The sequence below is a fragment of the Nicotiana tabacum genome, chromosome 4 (genome assembly GCF_000715075.1).
Source record: "Nicotiana tabacum cultivar K326 chromosome 4, ASM71507v2, whole genome shotgun sequence".
Taxonomy (NCBI): domain Eukaryota; kingdom Viridiplantae; phylum Streptophyta; class Magnoliopsida; order Solanales; family Solanaceae; genus Nicotiana; species Nicotiana tabacum.
Window position 1 is genome coordinate 55283673 of NC_134083.1, and position 22696 is coordinate 55306368.

General features: G+C 36.2%; 1 protein-coding gene across 1 annotated transcript; it reads left to right on the plus strand.

Annotated features, from left to right (window-relative positions):
* The first annotated feature begins 9236 nt into the window (after window positions 1-9236).
* Window positions 9237-21499, plus strand: LOC107766758 (serine/threonine-protein kinase TIO-like). Its single transcript, XM_016585599.2, has 23 exons — window positions 9237-9461; window positions 9720-9831; window positions 9950-10024; window positions 10269-10361; window positions 10505-10579; window positions 10722-10814; window positions 12310-12373; window positions 12528-12612; window positions 12992-13064; window positions 13149-13217; window positions 13303-13383; window positions 13471-13570; window positions 13649-13798; window positions 14700-14829; window positions 15340-15511; window positions 15834-15932; window positions 16014-16535; window positions 17523-18626; window positions 19060-19293; window positions 19925-20068; window positions 20244-20324; window positions 20438-20626; window positions 20880-21499. Exons 2-23 carry the CDS (start codon window positions 9742-9744, stop codon window positions 21123-21125), a joined length of 3969 nt encoding a protein of 1322 aa, XP_016441085.2. The 5' UTR covers window positions 9237-9461; window positions 9720-9741; the 3' UTR covers window positions 21126-21499.
* The last annotated feature ends 1197 nt before the right edge of the window (window positions 21500-22696 follow it).

Genomic DNA, 22696 nt, shown 5'->3' on the forward strand with positions numbered 1-22696 from the left:
ATTACTCCTTTCAATTATTTTGTGATGACTTAATAACCTAAAATTATTATTTTGCATTTATAATACTTGCTTCAGATATTTTACTATGTTTTTTATAATTACATTAGTATATTTAGGACATTTGCACAATCTTGCAATAATAGCCCGTATTTTATAATTTTTATTGCATTTATCATTTTATTTAAGGTACAAATAATATCTTACATTTTTATAATCTTCTACTATTATTTTAAAATATTACTTTGCATAAATAGCATTTTTTATAATTTATTATTAAATTAGTTTTCCTTAATTTTTTATTTTTAAAATCTGGCCCAAAATTAGGATTAATTTCGGACCAATAGACCCTTGGCCCAATAACCCCACCAGCCCAAGCAACCTAATGAACCTACCCAGTCCAAAACCCGACCCAGCCTATTTAAATCTCAGTCGTTGATCAAAATTGATCAAAATTGATCAACGGCTCACAACACTCCCCTCATTTTCCTTATACTCCCAATACCCAAACCCTAGAGACAAATCCCACTACCCGCCACCTCTAAACTCTCTCTGTCTCGCCTCTCTCTGAAGAACCCTAATTGTCGCCCTTCACCAATCCCTCTTCTAATCCCATTAGACATGGATTCACCTGTTATTTACTTACCATATCCATATTCCTTCTCCATTTGTTACCTCTTTGTGGTATTACATAGTACTTGCTCTATTTTTGACAAGGTACAAATCTTCAAATCAAAGGGAATCAGTTCTAATCGTTGGGATTCAGATAATATTTCGTCTAGATACATTTATATCAAGGCTATATGGGTCCTATTAGCCAAGATCTCCGGCCAATTTTCGATTTCTGTCAACTAGGGTTTACCTAATTTTTATCTAATCTGACTTTTACTGATTCTACATGTTATTATTTCCTTATTTTTGTTGATTTTACGGTATTTCCTTGATTTGTTTGTTTGATTTCTACTACTATATAAACCCCTACCCTTTCCCCTTTGAAACAGACTTTTTAATTACCCGGATTCACTAAAAATATTGAAGCTATTACTCTATTGTTCTCTTATTCTCTTGTTCTATACTCTTGTTCTTGGCCGGCTGAAAGCCAAGGCCACCGGAATTCAATTTTCAACTTTTCTTGGTGCGAGCACTGCCCGGGGTTCATTTGAAACCCTTGGAAACTCTGACGCATTAAGAATCTGGGTTCTTGCTCTTTGTTGACATTCAGAGCACTGTGGAATTAGTTCTTTCTCGCTGTCTGTTTATTCAACTGATAACTGGTAAGTCTCTTGGCTTTACGATTTCATTCTTCTATGTTTATGTCCTGTATATTCACGCCTCTGAATTTCATGACCTAATGTGTTCTTAGACCATCTCTGTGTGTAACTTTGCTAGTATTAAACTTGTCTTATGATCTGAACCTCTTTAGCATTTGATTTTTACCTAAAATTTTTAGTTTTTGAGAGATGTTATTTGAATATACTTCCCTTGAATAATTTAGATCCTCTTAAGTTCATTTAGCCTAATGTTTTGGCACTTGAACGTTTACATTTACTATTTGACATGAGTTTTCATTCCTACTCTATTCCGAATTCCTGTAATGGCTGACTTGTATTTATAATGTGTTCTAATCTATGTTAAGACCTTCACTATCAACTATGACTTGTGATCACGCCCAATTATGCCTTATAAAAAGGACTAAGCGGTCGTTGTAAATATATTACGGTTAACAAGTCCGGAGTCGAATCCCACAAGGAATTAACATATTAAGTACAACTACTAGACTCGCACAAATTCACGCAATCAATATTCATAAATATTTAAATAATAAATTGGATGTTTACTAACTAAATATCACGTAATGAAAATGCAGTAATTAATAACTAACTATGAACAGGTTGTAGACAAGAATTGGAATGGTCTAAGGTTTTGATTTCCCCTATTGTCGAAATCCTTTCCGCTATGTTTCCTATAAATTTGCCTAAGTTTTTTCTACCGATCATGAGCTCTCCGAGTGTCATAATTCTCTCCCGAGTAACTATCATAATTTACTAGACATATTTTTCCGAATTACTCTAGCTGGCACTAAGCTACGGCTCACTCGGATCGCACAGAGGTTTCGTTATTCCTAATCCCACCTTTAAACCCTCCGTATTGATCCCTCATATACGTTAGGAGTGATGTTGCTCAACAACTACCTAAATATGCACTCTCTTCCGAGTAATACATACTAAATAGGCACAGTCGATTGAGAGCTCTTCAACCAACCACAATATAAACGTAGTTGAACAAATAGAGAAAAACTACGGCAAATCTATATTAACGTAACAGGAAAATCATCCTCCAATAGGTTCCATCAAAACCCTAGATTAGAAGTTTAGCTACTCATACTCATAGTAACAATATCCCAAGTATTTTGCATAAATAAATTACAAAATAAAGAGATGAAGGAATGTAAAAACCGATGATTCTATCTCCCAACTGGTGTTTCACGAGCTATTCTTGCCTCCCATCGCAAAACTCCTTCCAAAGTGGTGTTAAATGTCTATTTATATGTGTAGAAAAAGACCTAAATGACATAGCCCAAGTCCTAGTCAAACAAGGAGACGAAATAAGCCTTCAAAATTCGGATCAGGCTCGCCTCAGACCGTGCCTCGCGAGGTAAAACGCGAGATGCATCTCGCTCCAGACCGTGCGGCGCCAGGCATTCAGCGCGCTCATCCTCGCCTTACCCCTCGCGTCGCCTGCTCCCACGCGAGTCAGAGGCTCGCCTCGCCAGCTCTAATGCGAGCTCCATAGCTCGCTTCGCCAGCTTCTTCATTTTTTCGCTGCTCACTTTTTTCTTTCTTCTTTCCAACTGTTTTCGAGCACGCTTTATACTTTAAATCTTCCTTTTTCTCTAATTTCATCTCCAATGTACCTACACATAAAATAGACTCAATTACGTGCAAATAAAGTATAGTTTGGCACTAAATCATCTAAAATGTAAGGTAAACAATGTACTAAAATATGAAATTATAGCCGAACATCAACTTGCTTCCCATGTTAATGTGTCCCTCGGCATGTCTTTGGTTTGCATGATTCTGTAGCCTCAGTGATTATTTGGGACCTTTGGAATGACTATCTTAATTTGTGTTTCCCTACCATGCTTGACATTGTTTTGCTTCACGATGTAAGTTAACATGTCTGTCTTTTGATTTGGGATGGATATTTAGCATAATTTGGACCCTTAAGCTTTAAACCTTCTAAGTTAGTGTCCTACTTAGACTTGTTTGGTATTATGCACCTTTGTATGTTAATCTTGTAATCTTAGGAAACTTGATTCTCCTCTAACTCTCTCAATGTGTTTTCTGCCAATATGTTATTTCTTGCTAAGTGTTAAACCTGTAATAGCAACCTGCCTCTAAGTCTTGTTGACCCTCTTAACTAGCATGTTCTGGTTTTAAGCAACTTTGCTATGTCTGCTTTCTAAAATACAAGTGTATCTCTCCAAATTTTGTCCCTTAATCATTGTTCTCCCACTCTCATTGGTTACCTACACTATTCTGAATCTATCACTCTTGGCCGGCTGAAAGCCAAGGCCACTAAGACTTTCTCTATTGATCTCCCTAGTGTGAGAACTGCTCAGGGTCCATTTGAGACCCTTGTGAACTCTGACACACTATGATTTGGGGTTCGTTTGCCACTCTCTTTACTACTGAGACCTTAGCTGTCTCTGACACTCAGTTATTTCCTCATTCTATCTACTGAATATGGAAACTGGTTTGTTTAAGTGATTTTCGTATGATTCAATGTTTGGGTCATATGATCAATATGTGGTTGTTTGGTTTGGTTTGAGTTCCTCTATGGTTTGTGGGCTGTGCTGGTGAATATAGTCACTGTTGGGATTTGAGTATAATATTTGTGAAGAAAGCGTTTGTTGAAGGCCCAGGAAATACTGGGTATCTCCTTTTGGGCCTGCTATAGGCCTACTGTTATTGCTTGTATAATATTTTGTAATTACATTCATCATTGGGTCTGTAATAATTTTGTAATAAACAATTGGGATGTTATTGAAATCGAAAAAATGGGCATACTCTAATGTTTGCATTAAAGGGTAGAAAACATGCCTATTGGGTTCGTATGATCTACTTGTTATTTATCTAACCTGTCATTTGTGCTATTCAATTTACATGTACATTGGTAGAAATCATGCCATTAGGAGAATCACACACTCATACAACTTATCTACTATCAAAGCATACGTGCTTTATTTATTCCTATGTCTACTGCCATGTGTTACTAGACAGCATGCCTATAGGAAACAAATATCAATAACCATTCCTTCAATAACTGTAGCATATTCATTAGATAGCATGCCTATAGGATTATACTAGCTTATGTTTTATTGATCTTCATCCAGAAATCATGCCTATAGGACTTTAATTGGTTAATTTGCTATTATTATCATACTGCTCACCTAGAAAATATGCCTATAGGGGCTATAAAAAATCAGTTTCAACCGTTAATCGTTAGAAATCCTGCCTATGGGGTATTACCACTTGCTTTAAAGTGTCAATACTGAACTTTCAAACACTGTTTCATTGCTTAGCCATGCCACTATTAGAGAGCATGCCCATATGATCAAACACGAGTAATTCTGAATATTTCTGATGGTTCTTACTGCCCCCTATTGCGTAAATCACCTAGAGATCATGTCTATAAGCTTAAAGTGGCATCTTTGCATCTGTAACTGTCTGCACATCTGAATCCAAGGTCATATAGAAACCATGTCTATAGGGCTTAAATGGCTTTAATTTGTCTCAGTTCTGAAACTGTCTAGCGCCTAATATGAGGACTTGTTTTGCGTGCATTTGTTGTTTAAGTGTGGAGGCTAACTTGAGCCCCTAACTGTCCTTACATGAAGTCCAATTTGTTTTGTATGTCGCCTAATTTTATCATTTTGAGCAGCCTAAGTAAAGTCTAGAACCAACCTTAAATAGAGGTCCAATGCCTCCTGGACCATAGGTACGGGACGAGCAGTGCACACATAGGGCACGACTTATAATTGAATTAGAGCGCTTAAATAAACAACTTTAACATAGTAATCAGGTAGTAGGAGGTGATAGTCTGTGCCCGCTGAATAATATGAGTAATTCCCTACCCTCAAAAGAGTTGCGAAGTATTATTTATGCTGCATGGGGTGATCCTTTAGGCTAAAAAACTTAGGACCTCCCCCCCCCCTTCTTAGGACCCCCTCTCTTCTTTATACTTTTAGCCGTCTAATATAGACCGTCATAGTTATATCCTTGTAATCCTTATTTCTCATTGTGTTATAATAAATTTCTTTGACCCTTACTCTCTTTGTTTATCTTGCCTAATTATAATCCACATAATCTTAAGTTCGGGCGGGACCCACAGTTGTAGACCTCGAAAAGTACCTAACACCTTCTCTTTGAGGTAATTTGAGCCCTTACCCGATCTTTGGTAGTGTTGACTAGTCAAACAGAGTTATCTACATAATAAGTGTCCTAACGCACCTCAAAAAACGTTAGGTAGTGACTCTTCTTTTTTTACCACTCTATCTCCCATCCAAAAGAGTTGTCACAAAGTCGAAACCTGCTTTCGCGAGAAAACAGGGCGCGACAATAAAGTTATACTGGTGTCTCCACTCGAGCAAGATTCGAATATGTCTCTTACTCGATATTAGGATATTTTATTGTTGTATTAATTGAAGTAAGTATGATATAAAAACTTATATTGTTCTATGGTTACTAGTTTAAATTGTAACATATGTAATCCTCATATACTTATAAACCAGTTAACGTGTTATTTACGTGAGATAATTGTGGAATAACAATATCACGGTTAAATAACATGCGCACTTGAATGACAGAACTGCCATTGAGGTTCTCCTCAAATTACTTTCCAAACTCTTATGCAGTTTAACCAAATACAAATTTAAGTTATGCATTGTATGTTTAATTTTTAATAGTGAACCAAATATCTTGATAAACAATCTTTGCATTACAATCTATGCGTTACTAATCTTATATTATTAATCCAAAAATTACAACCTCAGTATAATTTGGTTCTAAATCAAACGACCCCAACATGTTTTCGAATTAGAGAAGATATATGGCACATTCTAAAAGGGTGAAAATTATTTATACCCCTCAACTTTGCTTTAAAAATCAAACTCTCTCCTCAACATTGAACAATAATCATTCCCCCCCCCCCCTCTTTATGTCCATTGTCTTTTTTAAATACCTATTTACCCTTACATATCAACCTTTATCTCTCTCTCTCTCTCTCTTAAATCTTTTAAAATCATGAAAAATTTCTTTCGTTTATTAAAATTTATATAACAAAAGTACCTGTAGAAAGCAAAAAAATTATTTCTGAGACGAAAAAAGAAGAGTGAGAAATAGTAATTTAAGTAATATATCCTATAGTGAAGTAAATGAGCAGAATACAAATAATTTTATTTTTTTTGTAGCAATCAAAGCTCTAATATATATTTATAAAGTGACAATAAAAGGGAGTAAAATTTTTATAAACATATTTTAATGGAAGTAATACAAAATAATTAATAAAAATATAGATAAATTTATAATAGAATTCTATATAGATAAATGATCAGTTTTGATCGTTATTGATGAAATAAAAATAGAGATAAATTTTATAGTAGATTTCTAAAAGATTATCTATTTATATTGTAAATGCATTCTAAATTATAATTTAAAAATTATTTCATTAATGACGATCAAAACTCATTTATCTATATAGACGATAGAGAATAAGAGAGCGAAACTAAAATCTATGCGTACGCATACATACATACATACATACATACATACATACTTGATGCACGTAAAATTTAAATAACAAATATAAAAAAACAGTGTTAGATTTTTTAATAAAATTATAAAAAAAATATTTTACTTATAATGTTAATGAACTTAAGTAAATCTACACTAAGAAAGAAAATTATTTAAACTATAGGTAGGTTAAAAAATAAAAGATTATCCTATTTAATATAAAAAAAAAAGGCATTACATAGATGAAGAATTAAAAATGTCAAGGTCAAAATTGATATTGCATAGGATAAGAGGGAGAGAATGACTATTGTTCAAAGTTAAGAGGGAAGTTTGATTTTTAGAGAAAAATTGAAGGGGGTAAATGATTTTTACCCCATTCTAAAAACTTATGAAGTTTTCGGGAGGAGGGATTTCAAATTATACATGGTTATATTATTTTTCTCGGAAAAAAAGAGAGGAAAAATGAAAAAAATAGTTCCTTTATTTTGGGGGATAAGTTAAAATTGACCCTTTAAATATATTGATGAGCACTTGTGGTTATTTAAGTTTGTGAAAAATAGCACTTTTGGTCTCTATCAAATATTTAAATTATATATTTATAATTTATTATGTTTAATGGAAAATGTGAGGGAAAAAAAAAAGATTTAACATGAGCACATTTAGAGGTGTAGTTTTTGTAGTTTTTCCAATTTATGTTTTTATATACTTCTAGAATCATCTATATTTTCACCTAGAGTCATCTATCTTTTCCAATTTATGTTTTTATATACTTCTAGAATCATCTATCTATCGAAAAACAGTCTCTCTGCTAGGGGGTCAATGGTTCGGTTCGGTCGGTTATTTTGTAAAATTTGTACCATACTAATTTTTCGGTTATTCTATTATATATAACCAAAATTAGACTTTTTGAAACCGTCCCAATCATATCGGTTTCTCTTCGGTATCGGTTCGGTTCGGTTAATTTTCGATATTTTTTTTAAATATCATGTAAAAGTCACTAGTAGAAGTAGAATGCAATAACATACGTATTTTTATAGGACTTAGCAAAACTCTCTAGACATTTTTACTTTTTAAAGGGTGATGAATTAAGAAAATATAAAAGATGGCTAGAGTATAGATCCATCAACTATTCTATAACAACGTAAAAGAAACTAAGCAAATTAATATAAAAAAATATAAATCACACGAGTGGAAAGATGCTAATCAAGCTGGGACTGGGACTCAAGAATAAAATTTATAGAAGATTAAATATTCAAAAAGATAAATCTAAATTATACGAAAGGAAACATATTTAATACATTGTAGTTTACTACTCATAATCGCTACAATACCTTGTGTCTTGCTAGTGAATATACTGAAAATAATTTAGTTTTAATAGGAGTAGCATAATAGGTTTGGGAATTAGGATTTTGAGTTTAATTACTTGTTGCCTTGTAACTGTTTTCATAATCCCAAGACCCAAGAAAAAATTTAATATTTTATTATTTTTAAAATTAATATGTAAATATATTTTTCACATGTAAATTTATTCGATTCGATTCGGTATTTTTTCGGTTTATTTTCATAAAATAAAAAATCTACCCTAATTATCGGTACGGTTATAGGTTTATATAAAAACCTATGATTTTATTAAAAGAAACCTAAAAATTTTGGTCGGTTTAGTCGGTTTTTAAATATCCATTGACACCCCTACTCTCTGCCCTTCTAGGGTAGGAGTAAGGCCGCGTACATCCTACCCTCCCTAGCCCCCTCTGGTGGGATTGCATTAGATTGTTGTTATTGTTGTTGTATACTCCTAGAATCAGATACATCTTTTTGAGATGCACTATCCGTATTTTTATTGTTCTTAGTTTTCGATGCAATGTTTTGATACCGCGCTTATCGAATTTGCAAAGTTCTAGTGTTGTTTCTCATTAATTATTTTTTTCTATTTCACAGTTTCCATTATATCTGGGGTTCTTTAGCAAATACCCATGGGGCGAAAAGTATTTACCCGCCCTTATGCACTTTATTTTCTCGTACCCATCTTTTTAATATCCAACCAAATAAAGTCAAACTAAGCTACTATAAACCAAGTCAATTCAAGTAAAGTCAAGCAAATTCAAGCCAAAACAAAGCCAAGCCAAACCAATCCAAACTCAATCAAGCCAAATCAAGCTAAGCTAAGCCAAATGAGTAAAAAAAAGTTGGGATGAGTGGGTAGGCAGGGGTAATTAATTTTAATTGGGTAGGTATATATCGTAAATAGTTTTTAAATGGGTAGAAAAGGGTAATTATTTTAAGCTTAACGGGGTATTTTGCATAAATTGCTCAATGAAATATTTGATGGAGACAAAAAATGTTCAATGTTAACAAGCTTAGAGGACCAAAAATGCTCAAGTATATATTTAAGGACTATTGTGAACATACCCTCAAACATAAGAGACCGTTTATGTCATTTTTCTCGAAAAATGAGTAAGTAAAAATCTGACAAGCGGGAAAAGGTTTTTGAGGGGACCGTATGGTATTATTTCAAACGCAAATCCACCTCTCCATCTAAATTCTAACATCTACATTTCTCCCCTAAAAACACCCAAAATCTACTGTTCCCGTTTCGAATTTCACATCTCTCTGCAACATATATTCCAGTTCATCACACGCCAGGTGGTGCAGGCATTCATCAATTAAAGGGTAATACTCACTTGTTTCGGATTTAGCAGCATTCATCAGTTAGTAGAGAGAAGAAATTGTAACTCGAAAACTTGTAAATTAGTTCTACAGTGAAATAAATATATATTTATGCAAGAAAAACTCTATGTTTCGACTTATCCCGTCAGCTCCAATGCAGTTCGATCTAAATTTATAGCTATCTGTCTGCAATAATTGTGAGGATTTTAGGTTTTAGAATTTATTGGATGAATTATAATTATTTGTACATTTTTGTGCCAGAAAATTTCGACTACTTTTTAAGATGGGTGTGGAGAGCTACCATGTTATAGAGCTTGTGGGCGAGGGCTCTTTTGGGAAGGTGTACAAAGGGAGGAGAAAGTTTACTGGCCAGGTACAATTTTTTTAAGTCTCGGGCAAGACTGTTTGTTGTTCTTTCGGGATAAGGATTGTTAGTGCTTTTGCTAGTCATTCTTATTTTGGTTCTTACTTTTAAATTTGGTTACTCTCAGACTGTTGCGATGAAATTTATCCCGAAACATGGGAAAAGCGATAAGGACATTCACAACTTAAGGCAGGAAATTGAGGTATTCTCTGTGCTGCTGCCTTTTTTGGGAGTTCGTATTTGTGAATATTCCTGTTCGAGAATGCAGCTAGGTCTATATAATGTGGTTTAAAAAAAAAACAACCATTTCCTTGGATTTTGCTGAAACAGGACTCGTATGCTTGCTCTTTGATCTTAAGTTTTAATTTCATCTTGATTACTGTTTTTTTGAGGTTCTGCTTGCACTGTCTCTATTTTCTCTGAAGGAGGTTATTTAAATGGTGCAGATTCTAAGAAAGTTGAAGCATGAAAATATTATAGCAATGCTCGATTCTTTTGAAAGCCCGCAGGAGTTTTGTGTTGTTACAGAATTTGCTCAAGTAATTGGTCTCCTCTCTCTATTCTCTCTTCCAAATGTTAGGTCACAATGCCATGTGCATTTTCTCCATGCATAAGACGTATTGAATTTCTATCCCGTAGTAGCAGGGCAGCATGGCTGACTAATGAAACCTATCATATCCAGGGTGAGCTTTTTGAAATTCTTGAAGACGATAAATGTCTTCCTGAAGAACAAGTCCAAGCAATAGCAAAGCAGTTGGTAATCTACACAAAATTTTGATTTCTTTTATATCTAAGCACTACTATTCTTCTATCGACTACTTATATGCAGAGGAATTCCATCACTGTCCCATATTATATATTTTATTTATTCATTTAACTGTTTTTTTCTTTCGTTTCAGGTAAGAGCACTGCATTATTTACACTCAAATCGTATAATACATCGTGACATGAAACCGCAAAATATTCTCATTGGTGCTGGATCTATTGTCAAGGTTGGTTATACACTAATTTATTATATGAACCAATAGTTTCATGGAATTGTGTTACAATTAGATATTACGAAAACATAATTGACGCGTTTATTTCTCATGGATATTATTCTAGTTATGATCTCTTACTTAGCCAATTCTGTAATAAAGTTTTGCTCATTCAAAATGTTGTGATTTCATGTTACCTGCAGTCTCAGAAGTTCCTTCTTTTTAGGTTTATGATTGTGTATGAGTGATGTCTTTCCTAGCACACCTAGAATTTGAAAAACAGTGCCATAAGCACAAAACTCAAGCAAAAGAAAACCATACAGTTCTCTATTCATTCTTTATTCACCATCAGATCCTCTGTGAGTATATTTTGACATCATTAAGCTCAACCGGAAGCAGTGGCAGAAAGGCAGTGTATCCTCTAATATGTTGAATGGAGGTTTGCATTTTGCGTATTAGAACAACTGCCCTACTGGCAATGTATGGGAGTGGATATTGGATCTAAACATATCCACAAGATGAGCGACCCATAAATGTGTATATTTAGATGGCTATGCTGTCATATAAGGTTAGAAATAATCATATTAGGCAGAAGGTGCAAGTAGCATAGATAGATGATAAAACAAGAGAAGGTCGCTTGAGATTGTTTGGTCATGTCCCATGTAGATCTTTAGAAGGATCGGTCTACATGGGTGAAATTCATCGGAGGTGCTAAAAGGGGACGAGGTAGACCTAAAATCAGATGGGAAGAAGTTATCTCGAAAGACTCAAAATTCATGAAAGCAACCTTAGCACAAAATACAGTAAAATGGAAGAAAAGATCCACATAGGCTATACCAACAAGTTGGGATTAAGATTTAGTCATGTTGATACAATTACTTTAGGTTCCTTAGCACAAAATACAGCAAAATGGAAGAAAAGATCCACATAGGCTATACCAACAAGTTGGGATTAAGATTTAGTCATGTTGATACAATTACTTTAGGTTCAATGTCCACTTGGAGTTTTGGAGTATTAAAGAGATCTATATGCTACTAGAAAATTTAAAGAGCTTCTATTTGGTATAGAACTTCAATTATTGAATATTGCATAGAGACGCATCTAATGGAGTGACGTGGATACTTAGGATTCATATAGATTATTATTGCCGATCCAAACTAATTTGGGATTGAAGCATAGATGTTGTTTAGTTATTGTTATCATCATACATTCAAGTGATCTTTTTTGCCAGGGATCTAGTCTTATTTTAGTTCCTTTAGGGAACATAATTTAGCTTATTCATTGGTATGTTCTGTGGCTATATGACAACTAGCCTGCAATATCTGTTAAAGCATTATTACATGATACGAACTTGCGATGATACTGGAAATGCATTTGAGCTTGTTTTATCTTCATGTTTTTGTGGATAATTTGGCAGTGTATAACTTGGTACTTATTGTACTCTGTGTTCAGCAGTAAAGATATAACCCTATCTTCTCATGTCTCCCTCTTATTATTTTTTATTTAACAGCTTTGTGACTTCGGTTTTGCACGAGCCATGTCCACAAACACAGTAGTTTTGCGATCCATAAAAGGTGACTTTTGCCTCACTTCGTAGGATTGCTTCAGTTTCCGGTCATAAATGGACATCAAGTGGTTGATGCAAGCTACATTTTCAAAAAAGTGGCTGATACAAGCTCCTGTTGGTCCATTCCTTACCTGATCTCTGTTTTCTTTCCATTTTCTTAGGTACACCATTGTATATGGCTCCAGAATTGGTACGAGAACAACCATACAACCACACTGCTGATTTGTGGTCTCTTGGTGTTATCTTGTATGTGACATCTACTTAATTTAGGAATGCTTTCGGTGTTTTGAGTAACTTCAAAAAGATTCCTTGTGATTGTTGGAAACGAATTGCCTTCTAGCTGGAGGGAAGCTTGACTCCTGTTAGATGAAATGGGCTCCTCTCTTATCAAAAAATGAAATGAGCTCCTCTAATGCTAAGAAAAAAAAAGAACAAACTTTTCAGCTTGGCGGCATTAAGAATCTGAACCTTCTAAAATAGGAACAAACGTCTGAATAGGAACATGCTCATACATTGACAAGGAAAACAGTTGCAGACTAGTCCAATTATACCCTTTATTGGCTTCTTTCCTTCTTCTGCATATTTTTATTTCTCCTTATGAATTTGATCAGCTGATTTTATGCAGATATGAGCTGTTTGTTGGTCAACCTCCATTTTATACTAATTCAGTTTATGCTCTTGTTCGCCACATCATCAAGGTAACCAAGGTTATGCTTGAATAGATTTTGGATCTAGAGCTGTGATTGATTAGACCATTAACTTGTAATCGCACTCGTACTCAGGACCCAGTTAAGTATCCAGACAATATGAGCTCAAGCTTCAAGAGTTTTCTGAAGGGCCTGCTTAACAAGGTTTCCATCTGTAAATATAAAAGCCCTTGCACTACTATATTTTTAGCTTCCTACTTTTGATCTAGTGATCAATTCTGTGAATCAGGTACCGCAGAATAGACTGACCTGGCCTGCACTTCTTGAGCATCCATTTGTTCAAGAAACATTGGAGGATGTGGAAGCCAGGGTAACTATAGATATTGAAAAGCAAGCTAATAATATTTAATCTTCCATTTTGGTCTTTCATTAATGGAGCAATTTATCAAAATAACAGGAGATTCGTGCTGCAGCAGCTGCTGCAAAGGGATCTGATGCAACTTGGAGGGGAAAGGGAGATATTCAATCAACTCAGTTGAATGTTGCAAGTCCCGAAAGTAAGTCCATCCATTAACATATTCCACACGCACTTCTAATTTTGCCCAATTCATCTATCTCAAATGATACCACTGCAGGTAAAAGTCATATTCAAGCTGTAAGTGGAAATGGAAACATTGGGAGCCTTCAGACTGATGTTCATTTGAAAAGTCCAGACAACGTCACGGTCAATGCTTCACCAGAGGAGTTCCCAGGTTTCTCACAGCCTGATGATATTGTACAGTCAGGTAAGTTGTGTTCTGAAATGTAGAATAGACATATTTTTCTACTTATGTGATCATGCTGCAAAATCATAGGCTTTCTATGAGCTTACATACAATACAGCATTACAGCTGATACAATTGTTTTCAACAAGGAATAAAGGAAGAGCTTCATTCTTGTATTACCTCTTTGCCGATTGTAATCTAAGATATATGACCTGTATATATATTTTTTACTTAAATTTTTTTTAGTATTAGTTCCTGAATGTTGAAAAGGTCAATTTCACTTAGAAAAAGTCAAATCATGACACATTAGGATGGAAGGAGTAAACTAAACTCTTGTCACGACTTTCATTTAATTTTCTTTTTTAAATTGAATCAGTAGTGGCTCCACAGTTAATCTCTTTTGTTTCTGATCATGTAAGTAACTGAATATTTTCTTCTTCCGCACCCCTACGGGATAAAAGGCCACCGGGTTTTGCCTTGAGGTACATTAGTTCCTATCAGTTAGAGTTTCGTGTGTACGTAGGACAGACAAAAAGTTCAACTTTTTGAAGAATTGTCAGTAGGCGCTGCATACATGTAATATAATATTTACAACACTATTCTTTATCTGAGTTTTATATGGATAAATAATAGCTCTTTCTTCATCTGTCAGTTTCTCCAGCTCATCTTTCTTAGCTTCGTAGGACATTTGAATTTCACTCACAAGATAGTTCTTGATCATGCTTTTAACTGCTTAGTTACTTATGATATCTCATTCATATGTTTCTGTTAGTCATTCTTGTGTTTCTTTCGGGAGGGGAGGATCAAGCAATCTTTACCAATTCTCCTATATCACATCCCGTATTTTATTATGTATAGCCCCGTGTGAGATTTCCATGATTTATGATGTGTACGATATCCATGATATATGTCATCTTATCAGGTTGTCAGGTTTTGGACAGACTGGAAAGCAACTCCCGAACAGTCAAGGGTGCAAAAATTATTGGGCAAGATAATGATGCATTATCAGCTATTTTGGTTCCGTTAAGAAACTTGTGTGAAGTTCCTGGCAGGTAAGAGCTCTGTATAAGAGGTGTGCATCATCTTATTTCATGATTAGACATGATATTTTATATTTTACATGATATTTGTAAAACATATTTGTTCAACGAGCAGGTAGTCCAAATGACCAGTTTTTGTTAGTCTAGATAAATCATTCGCCTTGTTTTTGATGTTCTTACTATCTAATTTGCCTCCAATTGAGAAAGAGTTTTTCATATTGAGGGATTCCGTCACCCTCTGCTGCAATAATGCTACTAGAATGAATTCCATCTGCATGTCTCTAAATACTTAAAGGAGAAAGATATAATTTATTTTCTCAGAGGTTTTGATATTATGTGTCACACGTATTAGAAGATCAGTTCAGAGAATTTTCGCTGCTTGCTGTTGTTTGACTTTGGTATCATTTATGAAGCCAAAGTTGGTAACATTTGATGGTTACAAGAACTGATATCTGGTTGAAGTAAGTAGGCACAACATTGCTACTTTTTTTAATATTAGTAACCTGCTTGTTTCTTGCACAGGGATCATGATTTTGTCATATTAAACCAATCACTTAGGATCCTTTCGAACTTAGTTGCAGCAGCTGCCATCAACTCAAATGGGACTCTTGATCAAGTTATATGTGTCCTTCTTGGTTTCACTTCTGCTGTACTTAAAATCAGGTCTTCTAATGGAACTGAATTGCTGATGAAGGTAATTTCATGAGAACGATCCTTACTTACCAGACCAAAGTAAAAGAGGAAGAGATTTTGCTCTGATATGGGTTTCTCTTCTTGTGGACTATAATTGCACATCTTTTCGTTGGACTTCAATGAGATAGCTAAAATCTCAAACTTTGTGCTTAATTTTTGTCCAAACTTAAGTGTTAAAATATGAAAAGAGAGCTACGTTTCACTAGGACTAATATGAATTTTGAATAACCCGTGTATCCTTCAAAACAAATTTTCAATAATATTGCTGGTGCTGTTTTGCTTCCTTAAAAACTAATGATTAACGTGGTCTGACTGTAATGCAGAGTTTCTCCGTCACCAGAAAATTGTTAGATATCTTTGGAGGTGCTATTGGAGGCTCATGTCTAGGGCATTGGAGAACACTTCATGAATTGTACTCGCAGGTTTCGTTTCCTAACTTGGAAAACTGTGCACTGATGTCAGCATTTTATACTTGCTTTTAACTGTTATATACTAATGTACAGGTGATAAATAACCTGGATGATGCTTCTGGTCGAGTTTTGTCTGAGTCAACTGGTTGCATTGCAGCTATGTTGTTTCGAGTGGCTCAGGCTCTTAAAGTATCATCTTCTCCGCCAACCCTTATAGGAACTCTCAAAGAACTGTTAGACCATGCTACCAGTTCTGGCATAGCGGACCTTTTGATTTTGTGCTTAGCTACATCAGGGTCAAACCTCATATCAGGTTCCTCAAATTTACTGCGAGCTGCTGCTGAAGCCTGCAGGGCTCTTTGGTTGCTGGTGGACGCATTTGAACTACTATGTCTAAGAGATAATAGATACCATTTTCCAATTAGCTGTTTGCGAAGTCCATCTTTACATCGACTTGACATCAAGGACCATGAGCAAGGTCCATTACTTGGAAAGGATTCAACAAAAATTATTGATTCCATGACAAAGGCATTTCTAAGGTCCAAAGCCATACAAGTTGCTGTTTATTATTGTCTGCATCAGCGTCTTGAGCCTTCTATCTGTGCTGGAGTACAGGTATCTATCTTTTTGCTGTCACTTACTATGTTTTACTGGAACTTGCTTAATGAGTTTGGAGCTGTTGGATTTTTGTGGATAGGTACCATATGAATCACAGTAACTTGGATTTTTTTTTTCTCTACTCTCTCTCTCTCTGTGTGTGTGATGTATTTACAAATCCACCAATGTCCATTTCTCAGCTAACTTTTACCATCTCTAGGCTAGTAATTTCATAGCAAAATGTTCTGGAACAATTATTAACTGACATTTGATGAAAGGTCCTGTGCTATTATCATTGTATCTTGGAGCCATTGACCAATAGATCTATTTGGTGGTCCTGGTCGTGCATAGTTGGTTGCTTAAGTACTTCTATTCCCGCTCAAGCTAATGTAGTAAAGTAAGATTGCTCTCTACATTTTTCCTAAACATGACATCTAATGATGTAACGGGAAAGGGAAGAATAACGGGTGTCAGCTCAAAGTAGCAGGACAAGGTCCATAGGGCTTGAAGGGAATAACAAGAAGTGAAGCACGTGCTTCTTTGAAGTGAGCACAAATCATGACATTAAAGTAACAAACAAATGACTACTATTATTATGGTCAAATTGCAACTAAAATGACTGATCTCAGTATCCAATAATAATAATGCCAATATTAATCCAACTCCTCAAAGTTGATCTTCAAAGAACTGACCATGTTCAGGTTCACTTTGCGCATCATTGTTTGAAGCGGACATCTCTATGAAGTGATGCCCCCTTGCTTCGCTTCGCTTCTTTAAGCGACGAAACAATGTCTTTCAATAACACTGACACACTCTTTAAACAAATGGCTAATTGGCTTATTACATCTCATCAAAATATATTTTGTTTTCTGTTTTTCACATGAAGTGCACCCTGAAAGAAGGTTAGGTGGAGGAGACGTTGAATAAAGTAGCTATATTTTGTGCCTTTATCCTGATCTCTTGTCCTGTCACATGTCAAAATTATTAACTTATTCTTCTTTTCAGCTTGTTCTGAGGTGTTGCTTGCATAGTGGAGTTGTTGCCAATATCCTCTGTGGTCTGCCTAGTTCTCTTCCTGTTACTACAGTGGTGAGTGGAGGAGGCGATGGAACTATTGTTTCAGAGATTTTCTCTGTACTGTCATCAACTAAGAAAGCACGTGGAGGAGAAGCAAACACCTTGGTTCTGCACTTAAGCCTTCTTCTTGCCACCATTGCACAATGTCTAAAGTCATCAGGAAGGAATTCTGCCTTGTTCATTCTCACTACATCTTCAAGAAAGCAGCTCACTCGGCTCTCTGACCTTGCACATTATTTCTCTGCTGATGTACAGTCATTATGCCAACCTCATTCTGCATCTGCAATGCTAGCTCTAGCATCCATTCTGTCTCTTGAAACTGGCTGCACAGTTGAAACTGCCATTCTTGACATAGCTGTGCCTATGATCCCTAGGACTGCCAAGCTATGTGAATACCTTAGGAATCCTGCTAATGAACAAGATGGAACAAGTATGTTTAGTGGAATGCTTTCACATTGGCATGGCCTAAGAGATGGATGTATTGGGTTATTGGACATACGACTGAAGAAGGAAGGACCATTGGCTGTGCAACACTCCTGTGCTAGTGGTATTCCACAGCTGCTTATTGATTTGTTGACAAACAACATTACAGAAGTCTCTTCTGAAGAATCCAATTTTTCAAAAGACCAAATTGAGCTATCACCAATCGGAGTTGCATGGAGCATTTCATTACTATGCCAATGCCTTACTGGGGGAGTGTCCACTTTTCGTCATATATTGCTTAAGATGGAACATGTCAAGGTCATATCTGATTTGATATTGGACATACATCTTAAGCTAGTCAAATCTTGGAGTGGACCCGGTGGCGGGGTGGATGGGGTTAGGGATACAATAAATGAGGTTATAGATCTTTTGGCATTTCCGTTTGTGGCTGTACAGAATGGTCTAGGTTTGCCATCTGCTACTGCTTCAGTGAATAGTGGATTTCTCCTTAATGTTGGTTCACCTGGTGGAAGAGTTTGTCCTGAAGACAGAGACATGGTGAAAGCAATTGAATCACATTTGGGAAAGTACACTCAAATCCTATTGGAGGTTTGACTTTTTATCTTCCCTTCAAACTCTTATAATCTTACTTGAAATATTGTGTACTTGAAGGATAAGGTTTCTGAGTGTGGTTTGCAGTTTATCGGCCAAATTTCTTGAAGGATATTTGTGGAAATGTAAGCATGAAATATCACATGTACAAAGCAAATTGGAAGTTGGGCATTCTGCAAATTAAGAGTCGTTATGTGTGTCATCAGTATATGATTCTCCATATAGTTTTAAGCTTTCAATAAGCTAGTTTGTCTAATGAGACATGCATTTTCCAGCATCGTTCTACTGCATGGATGACACACATGGTCCTCTGTACCTTACCTTTTGTCCTCGCTATAGGAAATTAATAAGATAACTCATCCTTGTATGACACGGATGGCAAGTGACTTTGGATTGGTTAACCCATGATAGATATGCTTTATGCTTGCAGGTAGGAGTTCCAGGCATTATTCTTCGGTGTTTGGAACATATGGAATCCAAAGATAAAGCCAGGCCCGTTGCATTTCTTGCCAAAATGACGACTTACCGACCTCTTGCTGTTCAACTATTGGGTAAAGGTTTGCTGGATCCAAGGAGAATGAAGTCTCTACTGGATGGTTCATGCCCCGGAGAAGTCGTTCTCGATGTTCTCATGATTGTTTCAGATTTAGCTCGCATGGATAAGGTCAATTCTTTACTGGGCATACACTCTAAGTTGATCGATGGTGAACTTTCGTGACTTTTAATTCTTCATTGGTTAGTGGGAGTCAAAGAATGGTGTACAGGAATGCTAAAGATTGACTTTGTTTATAATGTCATTGGCTGTGTTTTCTTTTCTCTCTCTCTCTCTATGTTTTACATGTTACTGCCTGTTTAATTTCTTGTCCGATGTATCCTTGATTATTATTTAAACATTCCTTGATACCTCTTATACTATTCCGAAGTTTCTTTTGGCAATATGCGGAAATTAAGAATGATTGACCTTTAAAGTTGGATTTGTATGAGTCATAGTTAATTAATTTGTCAAAAGTAAGTTTGAAGTTGAGTATACGTTTTAAGTGCTTAACTGCTAGGGTTTGTTTATTTTTTTGTGTTTAAATCTGTTAATTATATTGAACGTACTATTATAGTCTAGTAAAAAAATTTACTCTTAAACCTTTTAGATAGTGTGAAATACTTATTTGATACGGATTGTACGTGGACTCATTTAGTGGTACTTATTTGATACGGATGTGCATAATCATTGAAGAGACTGATTGTATCATAAGTTTTCATAACTATGCTGACGTTGATTCTAACTGTACATATGCATCCAGGCCTTCTATGAATACATTGATGGGGCAGATATCTTGGAGTTTCTTAAGGAGTTCCTAACCGATAAAGATCCTAATGTGCGTGCCAAAACATGCAGTGCTATAGGAAATATGTGTCGTCACAGCTCCTATTTCTATGCTTCGCTGGTAACGCCCTCCTGTATAACCTCTGGTTTCATCTATGTCTAGTTTAAACCAAAATGATTTTCATTTATAATTTCAGCATTACTTTCTATTGAGGTTTTACAGTTCTAGAATTTACTGCATATACTAATTCTATCTTTCTCTTCCAACTCTCAATTGTTTTTTGCTGATTTTGTAGGCAAAACGTGGCATCATTAGTCTTCTCATTGACCGCTGTGCTGATTCTGACAAAAGAACGCGGAAGTTTGCTTGCTTTGCTGTAAAACTTTTGTTTGCTTCCTAGCTGTTTGATAAAACCAAATTATCCTTTTAATTTTTATCAAACTATTGTTATAAATGGTTAGCTGATTAAGATCTTTTCCGCGTTTGTAGATTGGCAATGCTGCCTATCATAATGAGCTGTTGTATGATGAGCTCCGGAGATCCATTCCTCAGCTCTCATATCTGCTGCTTTCAGCTGAGGAAGACAAAACCAAGGCCAATGCTGCTGGGGCACTCAGTAATCTTGTCCGCAACTCCAACAAGCTTTGCGGAGATATTGTTTCTAAAGGAGCCATGCAGGTTTTTCATGCCCCTATCATGTTTTACCTTCGTCATTGCTTATTTGCATAGCAGATCTAAACCTACTGATTCTTTTCAATTGCAAAGATATTGTTTCTAAACCAGAATATTTTCAGAGTCATGTCACTTTATACTAGTTTTGAGTGCCTGATGCAAATGCTTTATGCCTTAACTGCCTGTTCTATCCTAATAGAGAATGCTGAATTTGTTCCGCAAAGTCTCTTTACCAAAGTTGATGGTCCTTTTTCTCCAGGCATTACTTAAGCTGGTGACAGACTGTTCTGTCGTAGCTCTGAGCCCCAGTAGAAAAGATACAATAAATGAGTCACCTTTAAAGATAGCACTATTTTCTCTGGCGAAGATGTGTGCTCATCCACCTTGCAGACAATTCCTCCGATCATCCGAGCTATTTCCAGTAGTTAGGCAGCTTCAGCAGTCACCAGATTCAACGATAGCTAATTATGCCGCTGTAATTGTTAAGAAAGTTGCAGAAGTATAATTGATCATTGATTTGCTTGAAGTCTGCCAGCCAATGAATTGAAGCTCATCTTTCATGTGCCACTATGAAAATGTTGATGCACACTCAGTCGGTTTATCATGCATTTTGATCTTGTACAATTGAAGCAACATAAGGTCATCAATGACTTGGTTGCTGGTAAATATATGTATCTACCAACTTATTAAACTTCTCTATGCGGCTCAAATGTGGAAACATCCTTAGAATCAAGTAAATTTTTGGGCAGTTTTCTATTTCCTCTCACAGTGATGTTGTCTGTGCAGTAGGATATAATGCTGTTAGTCTTCACTTGAAGAAAATAATATGTATTGGTTCACTTTTGCGAAGCTCTGCGAATATCCTTCCTTTTGGTTGCACTGGACTAAAGCTCATTCCTTTGTAACAACTGGCATGAGAGACTTTTTTTCCCATTTTCCTTTTGTTATTTATTCATTTAATGCTGTTAAGCGCGATACTAAATTCAGAAATTCTGCCAAGATAACCCCTCTTTCATCCCCTCTCCGAACCTCACGTTGTTATATGAATTGACTTAGTTGAGAACATGACCATGTCCAATACAGAAGAAGCTGAATGAAGTTGGAAGTGAGTTTGCTTCACTGCCTTAATGCAAAACAATAACTCTTCGTCTACCATTTTTCTTCATCATATCAGTCTTTGCAATTCAAACGTGATCTACGCCATCTTGTTGACTGAATGATACATAACTTGCATGATAATTGTCATGGGCAGCTTTCCAACCATGCCCCATGACCCCTTGGACGCGCCCCGTGGCGTCCTGGCCAGCCTCCCAACGCCCGTCGCCACGGTCGGCCCCGTGGTCTCGGCAGCTCTAAGTGACAAGCGCGCATGTGTCTCTGTCGCCCCACCGATAGCCATCGCCAGCGCCCAGCCACAGGCAGATGCCAACAGCGCCGCGCGCGTGGACAATGCCGCGCGCGCAGACCCTGATGCTAAAGACAAAGTTGCTGCCAACAGACTTGTTGCTTTGTAGAAGACTAAGTCCTTTTTATTGTAAATATAGAGTAGTTTTGATGCATTTTCTTTAAGTGTGATTTTCCAGCTTTCATAGATCTAGTCATGTAACTTTGGTTTATTTTTTTTAAGCATTATTAAGGGGGACCAAGCAATCAAAACTTTCAAGCAAGCAAATAATTCTCTGTACTGGTGTCTCTCCCCCCGACACTGTCTTGTTTTCTGTAATAGCTTTCATTCAATGCAATCAAGCTTTCTTTCATTCTCAATTCTCTTTTATGCTCTCTTTCAATTGCTCATGACATTGGTTTTCCCGTACGGCACTGACAATCTAGTCTAGCGTACGGAGGGGACCTCAGTTGGCGGACAGCAACCGTACTGACATTGGTTGCTTAGCCTTACGTCGCCCTTCCAAGGAACTTCAGGAAGGCGCCGCGTAACAGTTGATATCAGAGCCTAGGCTCGACATCGGACGAGGGATTACATTGCAATTACCACCATTTCTGACCATGGTGAATTATGGGATCGCATCGCGACCCTTGAGGGAACGGTTGACGCATTACGGCCCATCGTGGAAATGG